Genomic DNA, 15,613 nt, shown 5'->3' with positions numbered 1-15,613 from the left:
TATCATCATTATTTCTCAATGCTTCCCTATCAGATGTACACAGTTTACAAGTGAAAAGATGTATTTTCTAACTGCCAGCCCTGAAAACTCTTGCTGAACTCCCATCAGTCCATCTGGATTCTTTCCTTCTCACATATCAAGTCCACTAATAATGGTTCTGCAGATTAAACCAGGCCTCAGTTACACTGGAGTAACCAATTTTAAATTAGCAATTCTGTTGCTGATGCACCAGAAGAAACAGAATCCAGCTAATCCCCAAGAAGAGTTGGCTCTGACGGGCTAGCAGAAACAAAAAGCAGTAAAACTTATTTGTCATTTGGGATAGCATTCTGAATACACCCTGGGAACAAATCTGCTCCTATTTTTACCTAGTCAGGTTTCAGAGTAGAGCTGCACTGCAGGTTAGTTTGCAGTTACAGTACAAAAAAAGTCACTTGATCAGCTCTGGTTATCTCTTGATTCTATCAAGTAAACGACTGGAGCTGTGGTAGCATGCCCACCAACTCAGTTTAATGTAATGTAAAGCAAAAAGTTAATTTGATCAATTAACTTAGATACAAGATACTTTAGGTCTTAAGTTCCATCCCCCCCCCCCCTGTTGAAGAATTAGCAATGGTCCAAGACAATAAAAATTCATGGATTTAAGTTGCATTGTAAGTTTTGTCATCTTTTGCAGAAAGAAGATTCTAGCCCTTCTGGTTGCAGAGATAGCCTTGAGAGCATTAAGTAATTTGCTTTATCAACACGACTTCAGGTCTGCAACCAGACAGGAATGAAACATAGCAATGCAGGAAATGCAGCATTCTTTATTTCATCTTAATGAAGCATTTTAACCCCAATTACAAAAGTTTAAATGCAACATCCATAATTACTTCACTGTTGCCTACTGCCTGAAATATCCAGCTAGTGAATTATCCCCTGTACCTGAATGTATTTGTCAAACACAAACTTTACATTAATTTGAAATAGAGAAGGGTGAAAACACTGACTAGCCAAGTCGACAACAAGATAATCTTTCAAATATTCTGATAAGGCTCACAATGTTCCTCGTAACACATGACAAAATTAATATTCATATTGCTGCCAAATACAGTGTTGAATGACTGCACTTCAGCGTGCAGGATACTATGGGGTTCTCTACCAAACTTGGCCTGACAGCCTCTATTTTGGTAGTTTAGTTTAACACATTAATACATAGTTTAAGAAAATCCTCATTGTTCTTAGTAAATAATACTATACAACAATGTAAAAGTAGGGCCAAGTTGACAGAAAAATGTGGATTCTCTAGACCCTACCCACAATAAGATGAATGGATTTTTAACTAGAGTTCCTCACATTTCTATTGTCCCTGATCATAGTATCAATGAATTATCTTTAACAGAAATAAATATATTTTCACATCAGCAATTAACAACCCTAAAAGTGAAATCAGATTTGCTTCTTCCTCATTTTTCTTTTTCACAGCATCTAAGTTCTCCTGAGTTACAGGCAGTGGGTTACGACAGCTGACCACAGTCAGTAATGACAATCTTTTTTGATGTCTTTCCATTCTTGGAGCCAAAGCTTTCGATTTTTTTCACAACTTCCATTCCTTCCTTTACATGGCCAAACACAACATGTTTTCCATCTAGCCTGTAATAAGTAATAAATAAGTGTAAGTAAAAGCAATATTAAACTAAGTACACACTGAAAGTAAGGGGGATGCTGAATATGAATGCATATTCAGACTAGCTGATGACATTCTGACCAACTCTACTTACCAAAAAAGTAAAACAATACAATATAGCTTTAGGACCTGATCCTACAGGCCCTTCCTCACATGAATAAAGGTTAGCAGCATAATGACCTTATCTTGCGTAGTGCCCATTACTTAAAAACGTAAAGCATGTCAGGTTGCAAGCCTTAAGTACCAATAGCAGAGGGAGATGGATATAGAAGGGAAGTGGTATAGTTGAGGAGGGTGGGCAAGGAGAAGGTCTTAAATATTGGAGCAAAACATACTGACACAATGAGGCAGAGAGCTACAGAAAATGTGTTCCAGATGGCAGGAGCAGTAGACCAAATCACTTAATCTTTCTATCTCCACTTGTCAGTAAGCGTTCTATACATCATGGGGCTACAGTGAGAATTTGTCCATGGAATTTTTTGCATGGGAGGGGAGGGGAAAGCATACATTGCATTCGTTACTATCCTGCAGTTTTGTAGGATGTCTCAATACACTTACAAGATTGTTATTGAACTATGTGGCAGGGGTGGGAGGGGGTGGGGGGTAGGGAGATGCATGAACCTTCCGCTAACCAAGGTTTTATATTTTCTGACTCACATAATGCTTAGTGAAGTAGTCCCAGTGTCCAGAATCACTTGCAATTTCTTTAGAAGTTTAAAAAAAGTAAACTTTTAAACATGCAATGGAGAGCAGTCCTCCACCCATGTTCACCCACATTCATCTCATTAACTTATGTTTACAGCTTCTGGCTCAAACAGAATTTTCCTAGGAAGTGATGGAGAAATTTAAGGTCACAACTCACAGGGTAAATATTTGGTTAAGGCTGCCTCTTTTTTCTGAATTGCCACTCCTGACCTATGGCTTCACTCTGCTCTACCGATGCTAATCAGTTTTGGACTTGTAAAAAGCAAAGTCTTGTTCCAGCAATGAGGGAGATAATACTGAAGTGTGCTGGAAACAGCAAGAGGTATGCTACTGCATCCAAAGAAAATGAGAATAAAAATCAACATGATGCCTTCATTTTATAATAGAAAAAAAACATCTTACTGGACCCATTCAAAGGCAGAGAGCAACATCAACTGTTTGATTTATCTCCCTTATGTCTTCAGTTTCCTCCAACCTCCCCGAATCATAGAATATTAGGGTTGGAAGAGACCTCAGGAGGTCATCTAGTCCAACCTCCTGCTCAAAGGAGGACCAGCAGCAACTAAATCATCCAAGCCAGGGCTTTGTCGAGCTGGGCCTTAAAAACCTCTAAGGATGGAGATTCCACCACCTCCCTAGGTAACCCATTCCAGTGCTTCACCACCCTCCTAGTGAAATAGTGTTTCCTAATATCCAACCTAGACCTCCCCCACTGCAACTTGACACCATTGCTCCTTGTTCTGTCATCTGCCACCACCGAGAGCAGCCGAGCTCCATCCTCTTTGGAACCCCGCCTTCAGGTAGTTGAAGGCTGCTATCAAATCCCCCCTTGCTCTTCTCTTTTGCAGACTAAACAAGCCCAGTTCCCTCAGCCTCTCCTTGTAAGTCATGTGCCCCAGCCCTCTAATAATTTTCATTGCCCTCCGCTGGACTCTCTTCAATTTGTCCACATCCTTTCTGTAGTGGGGGGCCTAAAAGTGGATGCAATACTCCAGATGTGGCCTCACCAGTGCTGAATAGAGGGGAATAATCACTTCCCTCGATCTGCTGGCAATGCTCCCACTAATGAGGCCCAATATGAAGCCCGTTAGCCTTCTTGGAAACAAGGGCACACTGCTAACTCATATCCAGCTTCTCATCCACTGTAATCCCCAGGTTCTTTTCTGCAGAACTGCTGATTAGCCAGTTGGCTAAGCAACAGCTCTGCAGAACTGCACGGCTTGTAATGACAAAGCAATTAATGTAGATACATTTTAAAAAACTGCAGACCCATGGGTTAAGTGTTACCACATGTATTTCTATGGAAAACTTACCAGTCAGTTTTGGCAGTGCAAATGAAGAATTGAGACCCATTTGTATTGGGTCCTGCATTGGCCATTGAGAGTATACCTGCAAAAACATGAATGTATTAGCGATATATTCATCTGAAAAACGTGCTGCAGAGAAAACGCACTTTTCCTTTGCATACGTAAAGCTAGTAGAGATGCGGAATAGGGGGGAGGCATTTTGCTTCAACCCGGCTGCTAATGTCCCACCCTTTCCTTGGCCTGTCCTCTCTCCTCCAGCAATGGTAGTATGAAGCTAGTTCATCTCCCACTGGGACCCTGAAAGTGGCTCCTACCTTGTAGCGTCTTTCGTGGCTTGCATGGTAAATAGGGAAAACCAGCACTGACTTGGTCTCCATGATAAATGGAACTGTCGGATAGGTTAGAATTGCACAGACATTTCCTAAGTGTATGTTCCTAGATGACTGGATTCTTCCCCCTCCCCCACTCCCACATCCACCTGCTTTTTTGGCTATAGTTGGTTATAATTGGTCTGTGGGGGTATAACTGATCTTTTGGCTAAAAGCTTTTGTGCTCCCTTCCACACCATCTAGCCGGTGGACAGCCAACACCATAGTGACCAGTCAGATAGACCCATGACCGACTTCATTTCACTCTGAGTAAAAATTCAAGTCAGGAGATTCACAAAACAGAAAACTTAGCTAAATTCCATTGCATTACAAAAAGAGTTGTTCCACATTTGGGAGTTTGTAAACACAAAACAGAACATAATCACGTTAGGCTATGATAATTTGCATAGCATCCACTTAAAGCAAACTGCAGGTAAGAGGTGTGAGGATCTGACTGTCACCCATCATAGGCTGTCTACATGATCACTGTATACTAGCACAGCTGAACTAGTAACACCTCACCACTTCAACACCACCTCAATGACCTTTTTGTAACGATCAAGTACCTCACCCACCTCACATATGTGCTCCTTAAAATGATATTTTCTACAGGTAACAATCATTATAGGTTACTCAGCAGAAGGGAAGAGGAATAAGTTTATTTACCGGGTCCAACATGCTTAAGTATGAAATTTTCATCTGGAAATCGACTGCCGTAAATAGATTTTCCTCCTGTGCCATTGTGGTTGGTAAAGTCCCCAGCCTGAAACGTAAGTGGTTTTTAACTCTACTAATGTACAGGTTGCATTTTATACTAGAACGGGTGCTATTAAAAATATACCCACTGTTGTAATTAAAATGTACATGGAATATACGGGCCCAAAGGAGTTAATATGACCCTGTCACCATCCAACATTAAACAACGTTAAGCAAGGTTCAGGCTTTAGTATACAGAGACCTCATCCTGCTTAGTACCACAGCAAACACATGATTAAAAATTTTAAAGCTTTTATTAAAGATATAGAAATGAAGGAAAAACAGTTAACACATTTGAAATATAAAGTATTAAGTTGGGCTTTCATTTTAACATCTTTGTTCCCTTTAGCTATAGGGAGTCCTTAAAGGGAAAAAACCAAAACCATCATTCGACGGTCTTTTAGATGGTATTAAAGATGGAAATAACTGTCCTTTTTGGGGAAAAAGAGAAGTTAATTGAGATGGGCTTGTGCTGTTTTTGTTAAAATCCCAGTCCTGTTTCCTATAAGTCAAAATAAGACAAACCCACACAAGATGGAGAAAAGAATAGCAAAGATAGAAAATACAGCTTCTGTCTTGGGTCAATGTTTACTTGCCACCTCACTGCTGGAAAAACAAATACATGGCACTTGGTCTTATTAGCCACTCTGAGACCTGGGAAACTCGTACCAGCATTGACCCTTATTAGACAGAAGGCAAAAGGAGAGGGTTAGGAAAGAGAAGAAATAAAGTGGGGAAGAAAAAGGACATGTGTGAGAGTGGGAATCAGTGGCAAAGTCTCACATCCCAGTTAGCCAGAGCCACTGAAGGTGGCTAGGTCATCTGGGTCCCCCTCTCTCTGGCTTGGTCTGGTCAGGATTAGGATGAAGGCCCAGAGTACCACAAAATGATGGGGGTGGCAGAAAGGATCATACACCTTGCTCCTGTCCTCTGCCCATTTCTCAGTCAGCAGTTGTCAGACAGTTGCTTCTGATAATTCCTCCCCCCAAAAGGCTTCTCATTTGTTATAGGTTCTTGTAACAATTTTATAAACTTTCACTCCCTTTTTCCAGTTGAGTTCACAATTAGGATAACTTTGCAGGAAAGAAGGTCCCCAATGGATATTTTATTCACCACTTCAATACAGGGGTACTGAAGATTCACCTGGTGAGTATGCAGTACTGGCAGACTTCCTACCCTCAATGGAAGAGATTCAGATACTGCGGGAGTCTTAATCCAAACATTTTGCTTTTGTAGTTTTAAATTAAGAAAGAAGATCTGATTCTATCTAGTCACACTTGGAGCTGAATGGGAGTTTTCGTAGAGACAGCAGGATATTCTAGCACTAGAAAAGGTTCAGAAAAGGGCAACTAAAATGATTAGGGGTTTAGAGAGGGTCCCATACGAGGAAAGATTAAAGAGGCTAGGACTCTTCAGCTTGGAAAAGAGAAGACTAAGGGGGGACATGATGGAGGTATATAAAATCATGAGTGATGTTGAGAAAGTGGATAAGGAAAAGTTATTTACTTATTCCCATAATACAAGAACTAGGGGTCACCAAATGAAATTAATAGGCAGCAGGTTTAAAACAAATAAAAAAGGAAGTTCTTCTTCACGCAGCGCACAGTCAACTTGTGGAACTCCTTACCTGAGGAGGTTGTGAAGGCTAGAACTATAACAATGTTTAAAAGGGGACTGGATAAATTCATGGTGGCTAAGTCCATAAATGGCTATTAGCCAGAATGGGTAAGAATGGTGTCCCTAGCCTCTGTTCGTCAGAGGATGGAGATGGATGGCAGGAGAGAGATCACTTGATCATTGCCTGTTAGGTTCACTCCCTCTGGGGTACCTGGCATTGGCCACTGTCGGTAGACAGATACTGGGCTAGATGGACCTTTGGTCTGACCCGGTACGGCCTTTCTTATGTTCTTATCAAGCCCCCGATAGCTTCTCTTTTACAGGACAAAAGTTGTTAGGCAATTAATCCTAATTCATAGGATCACCTGATGTGTCATCTACCTGACCTGTTTTATCTGCCTTGTAACTACCACAGTCTGAATGTTCCTCAGGACACAGACTGAGACTTATGTATGTACAGTGCCAAGCACACTGCTGCAAATGAAAGCTAATCCTTGCAAACAGAATGTTAGGAACTATTAGGAAAGGGATAGAAAATAAGTCAGAAAATATCATAATGCCACTATATAAATCCATGGTGTGCCAGCACCTTGAATACTGTGTCCAGTACTTTAAAACCCATCTGAAAAAGGATATGGTAGACTGGACAAGGTTCAGAGAAGGGCAACAAAGATGATCAAGCGTATGGAGCAGCTTCCATATGAGCAGAGACTTAAAAAGAATAGAGCACTTCATCTTAGAAGAGGGATGACTAAGGGGGATATGATAGGGGTCTATACAATTATGAAAAGTATGGAAAAAGTGAATAGAGAAGTGTTATTTACTGGGGTCACCTGATAAAATTAAAAGGTGGCAGGTATAATACAAGTACGAGGAGGTACTTATTTACACAACAAACAACTAACTCGTAGAACTCATTGCCACAGGATGTTGTGATGGCCATAAGTATAACTGGGTTCAAAAAAGGATTGGAAAAGTTCATGGAAAAATAGGTCCATCAATTGCTATTGGCCAAGATGGTCAGATGCCACCCCATGCTTGGGGCAGGTCTAAAACCTCTGACTACCAGAAGCTGGGAGTGGAAGACAGGGGTGGATCACTTTATAATTGCTTTTCAAATCTCCCCTAAAGCTCTGGCACAGGACAGTATTGAAGATACAATACTGGGCAAGATGGATCATAGTCTAACCCAGTATGGTAGCTCTTATATTCTTTGGAATCATAAGATATTGTGTATGACACTCACATTTTCAAGATTGCCTTGAGCAGCCCAAAGTTGTACTTTACATAATAGTGTAGTAATTCTTGTGTAATCCCAGAAGCATGCTTTACATGCTGTGTATCATCAAGAGGCATTTGAATTGCAAAGTAAAGTATATGGCAACCTTTAATTAGGTGTATTCGTCAGGCTGCATCACACTAACACTGCACCTCCTACAAGTGGAATGGCCTTCACTATTCCCACCAGCTTTAGAATGTTAAAAGGAAAATTGTCCTAAAATTATTATATCGGTCTTGAAGCATATAGCAGCAGTTACATATCTGTAACAAATACAGAGCACTGTACAAACACTAACTCATCATCTCAACACTTCTGAGAGACAGGCAACTAATTTTCCCATTTTACAAATAGGCAAACAGAGGCAATAGGGACTATATGATTTGGATCATAGAATCATAGATTATTAGGGTTGGAAGGGACCTCAGGAGATCATCTAGTCCAACCCCCTGCTCAAAGCAGGACCAATCCCCAAATGGCTCCCTCAAGGATTCAACTCATAATCCTGGGTTTAGCAGGCTAATGCTCAAACCACTGAGCTATCCCTCCCCCACATAGAACTATGTAAGTTAGTGGTGAAGCAGCAATCAATATTTTTAAGTTCCTGACCCCAGGTCATAGTCTAGACCTTGCTTCTTCTCCTCCTCCTCCACCACCATGCATTTTCAAAATAAAGTCAGTCTACTGCAGCATATTTGTCCACTTTTCCTTATCAAAAGTAGGACAACATAAGAATGTTTTCTTTTTGGTATTTTTTTAAATTTTAAATACAGTTCTTTGCTCAAGATCCAAGTGCCTCCAAGGTTATCGATTAATAACAGCAATTATTTACAAGTTTATAAAGCCTTTCATCTCAAATAAATCAAAGCCATTCAAAAACTCTATAAATACACTACTGTTGAAATGCAGCCTTCACTGGGGTGAGAGAAAGCACCCAAGTATCCAGTTCACTGCAGCAATTAGGGGCGGGGGGAATTTTGTCCAAGTGCAATGGAACAAACCCCTACTGTTATGCACAGCATCATGGAATGTTAATACAGCATCCATACAAAACAGATAGGTGATTAATTTCTCCTCCAAAAGCCTATATACACTTTATTTTAAACAGGATCACTGTCATGTCTGTGTATTATTTATATCAGTTTGGAATGATTCAGTCTTCAAATTAGAAGTAATTGCCACATTCAAAATCTCTTAAGACACCAAGTATTCTTTTAGTGAGTCAGCCTATTTACTTGGAAAACACAGTAGGTGTTCTTTTTTCCCCCAGGTGAGGTGTTCATAGGAATCCTCTGATTGTTTTATTTTAAATGCCTGTATATCAACAGCAAATATAATATAGCTTAACAAGATGTTGTCAGCAAAGAAAGAACGGGTACATTGTTCTCTTATCTCATATGTGCTACTTTACACTGATTATAATTCTACACACAGACTGTTTTCCTAACCAAGAGCCATTTTACTGAGCACACCACTTGTTATATATAATACATCACTACACAAAAGCACAGCTCCTGAAGTCAGGATTTCTAAAGCAGTCTGAGTGGTATTTGCATTTAGTTGTACAAACCGATGTTGCTATGGCTGTTGTGTAGCACAGGATCAGAAATGCAAGGCACATTGTCATATCTTCCTTCTGCTGTTAAGAGGTTACACAGCAAAACTATTTAAAAGTCAGTATTAAACTTGTGTTCTAATACAAATAAAAATCATTCTTAACCAGATATCAGAATTCAGTATAATAGATCCGTCATAATATGTTTCCCAAAATAAAAGTTGGTGAAAATACTAAAGGTTACATTACCTGGCACATAAATAAAGGAATCACTCTGTGAAAGGTGGAGCCTTTATACCCAAAACCCTTTTCACCGGTACAAAGAGCTCTGAAATTTTCTGGTAAAACAAAAACATATATGAAGTACTATCATGTAACATCAGCATTATACAGTACCCGACAACCAAATTAAAATAAACTGGCAGGTAATTTAGGTCCCACATCAGCCCTCACACCCCAATCCTCTGCCCCACCCCAGAGTCCTCACCTCCCACACGCCAAACCTCTCGGCCCCCACCCCCACCACATGAATTTTGTTATGTGCACCAATTCATTCCACATAGGTGTGGGTAAAATTAGAGGGAACACTGCACTACAGTTAGGGTGACAGAAAGCAGCTTACTTCAACCTAACTCTGCAAGCATCTAAACTAAAACGTAGCTCCCACCAATGTAACTCGCCAACTACAGTGATGTAACTCCACGTCCGTGAAAGATGTTGAGTTTAGGTCTACATAGTTAGGTCGATGCAGTGTCAGTGCAGACACTGTGTTGCTTACATCGACTGTTGCTGCCTTTCAGACCCATCCCACAATGCCCCACACTGACAGTTAAATCAGTGCAAGGAGTCCTGGTGAGGACACTCACTGCTGGCACAAGGAGAGTAATTTGGGCATGCAAAAGCAATTCAATCACTGAGGTGGCTGTACATCAAAATTAGGTCGACTTAATTTTGTAGTGTAGATTTGCCCTTAATCTCAGTTTGAAGTAACACCTCTAGGAGTGAGATTTCAGTCTCCATGCCTTTTAAACCTTTGCTCTTGCTACCAGTTGTGAAAGTGGTATTTTCCCCATGGATACTTGTCTACTAGGAAGTAGACCAAGACAACCAACTCAGCCTAAGGTCAGAAGGGATTATCATGATCATCCAGTCTGACCTCCTACACATGGCAGGCCACAGATCCTCATCCACCCAGTCCTGTAACAGACCTATAACCTCTGGCTGAGTTACTGAAGTCCTCAAATCATGCTTTAAAGACTTAAGTTCACTTGGGTCATCGAAGAGCCCGCAAAGAAAAAACTTTTGATCACTAACAGGATAGGAGGATTGAAACCAACTTAGAGGTGAAAGGGTAAAAGTCTATATCCCATTACCTATCTCCCAAACCACACTGTCCCCACTCCACAATTCCTCCAATTTGTTGTTACTTTGGATTTCAGTGAAAGAAGTGCATGTTTTATTTTTATTAAACATTTTTGTCCAGTGTTGGTAACCAAAACACATCACTACCTTGCCTGTGCATGAAAGTTAACCCCACTGTGTCGGGAAAAAAATTAGAAAAATGTGTGACAAAACATACATTAATATTTTCCAACCAACTATTCAGCTAAAGTTTCTCTAAAGCTTTAATTTTGAATGAAACTGGAGGGGAAAATGCATCTCCCCCCCACCCCAATCTAATCTAAATCTTAAAATCACAAAGTATGAAACTCTCAAAACACTTTCTTACCAGCTGTCTTTGGAACCACATCAGCTTTCAGCTGTTGAGAGAGAGACACAACAAGTCAGCTTTTACATAACAAAATAGACATGAACAAAGTTAAAAAGATACCTACATCTGTTTCATGAACTAAACCAATGCAAAGAGGGGGAGACCTGTACTAAGGATGACCTTGTATTATACAACAAGCCACCCTATTTCCTAAACAACCATTTTAACATAGCCTAATAGTTTCTGCAATAATGTGGTTTGACCAGTAATTAAAGACCACCTCTTTGAAGCAACTATTTTTTGTTGGGCCTCTGGTCAGTCATTTAAGACTGACTGAAGTTGTATTTAAGAACTATTATTAACAATACAACATGAAATTCAGGAAGAATTTGAAATTTGACTGGAAACACTCCGGATCACTGACCAAAATTATTTTGGACTATCATTGCAATTAAATTACTTCCAGCAGAGACCAAACTTTTAAACCTGCTTAAAAATAGTTATATTAGGGAAACTGAGGTAGCAGGAACTGAAAGAAGAGCAGACTTGCACACCTAAAATTGATTCCTAAAGTCTCACACAGTCAAATTAATAAGTCTTCATTTCTAAAGATTTTACAGGAAGTACTTTTGTATACACTAAAAATCTCGCCATTACAGCCAGCATAGATTTTTTAGACCAGTGACCATCTGCAAAAAAGTGTACATGATTGTTCTCAGGTACATATTGTCCCTCAATCAACTTAGACCCCAAATTAGAGCAGAGACAGATCTCCTTGTGAGATGCAGGCGTTGCCAGATCCACGCAGGGCACGTATCGGATCTGCAAGTGCAACGGCAGTTATCTTGGCTGACACACCAGGACTGAACTGGGAGCCTCCAGAACTAAAAGCATGACCAAAACTCTCTAGCTGGGGCTTTAACAGGCCTGGTCTACACTAGGGGGCGGGGTCGATGTAAGATATGCAACTTCAGCTACGTGAATAGCGTAGCTGAAGTCGAAGTATCTTATTTCGACTTACCTCCCGTCCTCACGGTGCGGGATCGACAGCTATGGCTCCCCGTCGACTCCGCTACCGCTGCTCGGCCTGGTGGAGTTCCGGAGTCGACAAGAGCACGTTTGGGGATCGATATATCACGTGTAGATGAGGCGCGATATATCGATCCCCGATAAACCGATCGCTACTCGCCGATCCAGCGGGTAGTGTAGACATACCCACAGACTCATATCCTCTGCAGTTCAACACAGAGGGGGACCCTGTAATATGTTCTCAACAGTTACTCACAAGGATAACACTATTGCCACACAAGTACAGTCACTGAAAGACCATGCAACTATGACCACGCTACAGCCAAGCACGCTGACTTCCTCTTGTTGCCTTAACATTCAGTCCCACTAAGATGCTATCTTTATAATCCCATCCAATTTATAGGAATGATTTTATGATACCAAAGAGAAGACTATCTGGTAATGATCTATTTGCACAATGGTATTTTTACCAGAAGTCCCTCTAGTCAAGACAATGTGAAGACTATTTGGTTTTGGTTAGTTTTCACAGCAATACTTTTAACAAAGGTTTTGGCCACATGGAAACCCTTCTTTGAGGGAGCATTTGAACCCTCATGTGCTACATCAAAAGAAACCTACGGATGGGTGGGCAAGAAAGTTGTGATGAACTTTCTATCAATATCAATCAAAATGGAACGTGACAGTCTCTTGTCTTCATATTCTGAAGCATAAACATTTCAGTCCTACGCAATGTGTTCACAAACAGGTACTAATGATATAAGTGATATATCACTATTATAGATTCAGTATTTGTCATGACTATCACAGGAGTAATACGTGCTATGATTTTTCTGTTTCTATAGCTTTACTGGCAAAGATTTTTCAGTATCTGTGAATTATTATGACCTAGCAAACAACCACTTGGGTGGTTGAGTGGATGTGAAAGACAGCAGCTGCACAAACTTGTAGAGTGTAATCCTGCAGGATCCTAATGCAAAGCATAGGAACTGGGACAACACCTCCAGGAAACAAGACAAGGAACCAGAATGGTAAACACCATTCCCTTAACCTGAATACAAAACACAAAATAAAGGAAAAGCAGCCAACCCTAAACATTTATTTGTTAAAAATACATCCATAAAGCAGCTAAAAACTCAGAAGCCTATGAGAAAGAAAGACAATAGCTACATACCCAAAAGTCTCAAGTACTCTCAAGCTATACTGAGGACTGCAGCTGGAAAGGCAGTTATGGACAACTGAAATAGAGTTTCTGGTGTTTTATTATTTTGGAAACACTTTGCTTACTATATGCAATTTAAGCCTATTTTGTTTTTAATCAATTTAAAAATTCAGAATTTTTCTTCAAAGCATTTTAGTCCAAACTTGCCTCTTAGTTCAAAGATTAACAGTTGAAGCAAACCAGTATTACTGATCTCTCTCTCTCGATGCATTATTTAACTTCTCCAACAGAAATTGTGGGGGCATAATAACCCAACAGAAAACTGAGAAAGCAAAAACAGATGGATCATTTTCTGTGTGTATTACAAACATACTCATTCCCATGACCTTTCATAGTTGTCCCTCTCTCCACAATTTCTATGACCATTACAGGTATTTTTCATACTTCACCTTAAAGAAGCCAGCCTTAACAAAGCTCTTAAGCTGAAAGAAGACAAACAACACATATAATGCCAGAAGCCTACCACTGAAGAGTTCTCAACTGCCCTACCAGAGAGTGAGAACGTTAAACAATAATAGCCACACACAGGAAGTGGGCTGTTTCAGTTTCATACTGAAATTAAGTTTAAGAAATAGGATTTTGGGAGGAGTGGAAGTGGGAGATAAAATAAGAGGACCCAAAGTCTGTGGAAGTTACTAAAACTTTACAGCTTGAATTTCAGTAGATTGGGTACATATTGAGCACACAATGAACTGTTGCTCTGTCTTCAGGAACTCAGCTATGAGAAAGTACATAACTACTGATACAGTGGAGTAGTTAAGATTGTAAAATTCTCCTTCGTAGAATCTCTCAAACAACACCAGGTGGGGGTTTTGCTGTTTGAGTTTGGCTAGGGAGTATACACTTGCAATACCCTACTCAATCACATTTCCTGTTCCTACATTTTGCTGCTCTCCCTTGGTAAATGACAGTTCTGCTCATGTGGTAAAGTCTGCTCCTCTGCCAGTCATGACCTTACTTGTGTCACTTTCAAAACCAGGCACTCATCTCCTCTAGGACAGGACTTTTTGCCCCCACCTCATCAATTTAAAGTAAATCAACAAACAAATAAGTCTGGATAGCCAGCTTTGTCTGAGCCACTTTATAAACCCAATATTAAACCAATTCCTTCTGGCACTGCCTAGAACAGGCATTCAGCAGCAGGAGAGGGGACAGGAGGGGACATATACTGAAAGGATGCCTGGTCTAGCAATTAAGGCACAGGACTGGGAGTCTGGATATCTGGTGTGCACTCCCAGCTCTGGTCGGACTTACTGTGCGACCTTGGTAAATGCAAAGTAAATAATAAGAACTCAGCCTGCCAGTGACCTCTAAAGGGCAGTGATGGGGACTGTCCTGTTGCATAATTTGATACTAGACAATGTCCCTACCACACACTCCCTGTGCGTGCGAGACACAGGCCTGGCAATTCAAAGGCGTTCGGGGAGAGTGTTTAGGTGGCTATTTGTAAGGCAATTATTCCCGTAGCAGCTGGGCACGATACAGGTGGTCCAGATCTGGAGCAAACACTCTTTCCAGATAACAATCCTTATTGGAATCCCGATTCCCAGCGGGCTTTCTACAGCTGCCTCCCCCCCGAGCTCCTTGGCCGGGCGCGCTCAGGGAGCAGCCGGAACTCGCCCAAGGTCACACCGCCGGCCCGTGGCGAAGCCAGGAACACTCTCCCGCCGGCTCTCGGGGATTCCCAGCCTGCTTCGGGCACCATCACCCCGAGCCGGGGTCTCCCTCACCCCTCGCCCCAGCCCGCTGCAGGAGCCTGGAGCAGGCCGGGGGCTGCTCCGGCTGACTCCCAGCAGTGCCTCGCCGGCCGGGAGCAAGGGGTGGGGGGTGGCTACCTCCAGCACGACGCGCCCCAGGGGCTGGTTGTCGGCTCCCACGTCCAGGTAGACCAGCGGGTTCCGCGGGCTGGCGCTGCTGCAGCCCCGGCTCCGGGCGGCCCGCGGGCAGGCGAGCTGCGGCGGGCGCAGCAGGAGCAGGCGGCGGGCGGAGCTCAGCGCTGACATGCTGGCGCGGCGGAGCAGTGCGCGCGCGGCCGGCTCGCTGCGCTGCGAAAGGGGGCGAGCGGGGCCGCCAAACACTGTGGGGCCGCCGCTGCGGCGCTTTTTATGGCCTCCGCCGGGAGCCTCCGCAGCGCCTCTAGAGGCGGGAAGCGCCAGGAGGAGGCGGCCAGGTGGGAGGTCCCGCTCCAGCTGCCCGGGGCACGGGCCAGGCCCCTGCTGCAGGGAAGAGGCAGGTAGGAAATGGGGGGAACCAGGGAGAGCTGGGCAGCGTGGGGAGCTGGGATGAAGGGCAGAGAAAACACTGCTCTTGCCAGTCTGTGACAGCCCTGGCCCTGCTGCCTCACCTGAACCCCACCTGAACAACGGCCGGATCCTAGACAGACCCCTGCCACCCTGGGCTA

General features: G+C 42.3%; 1 protein-coding gene across 1 annotated transcript; it reads right to left on the bottom strand.

Annotated features, from left to right (window-relative positions):
* Positions 1 to 791: 791 nt before the first annotated feature.
* On the bottom strand, positions 792 to 15,300 carry PPIF (peptidylprolyl isomerase F). Its single transcript, XM_045025127.1, has 6 exons — positions 15,048 to 15,300; positions 10,983 to 11,013; positions 9,503 to 9,591; positions 4,713 to 4,809; positions 3,685 to 3,760; positions 792 to 1,632 (listed from the first exon to the last, which is right to left on the bottom strand). The coding sequence occupies exons 1-6, from the start codon at positions 15,213 to 15,215 to the stop codon at positions 1,497 to 1,499; spliced, it is 597 nt and encodes a 198-aa protein (XP_044881062.1). The 5' UTR covers positions 15,216 to 15,300; the 3' UTR covers positions 792 to 1,496.
* Positions 15,301 to 15,613: the final 313 nt, after the last annotated feature.

This window comes from Mauremys mutica, chromosome 7 (genome assembly GCF_020497125.1).
Source record: "Mauremys mutica isolate MM-2020 ecotype Southern chromosome 7, ASM2049712v1, whole genome shotgun sequence".
Taxonomy (NCBI): domain Eukaryota; kingdom Metazoa; phylum Chordata; order Testudines; family Geoemydidae; genus Mauremys; species Mauremys mutica.
The sequence above is the reverse complement of the archived record's forward strand: the minus strand, read 5'-3'. Positions and strand labels throughout refer to the sequence as shown.

Coding starts and splice junctions, on each gene's coding strand:
- PPIF (XM_045025127.1), bottom strand. CDS start 15,215: ATGTCAGCGCTGAGCTCCGCCCGCCGCCTGCTCCTGCTGCGCCCGCCG. Junction 11,014..15,047: donor TGGGGCGCGTCGTGCTGGAG/GTAGCCACCCCC, acceptor CTCTCTCAACAG/CTGAAAGCTGATGTGGTTCC. Junction 3,761..4,712: donor ACTTAAGCATGTTGGACCCG/GTAAATAAACTT, acceptor ATGTTTTTGCAG/GTATACTCTCAATGGCCAAT.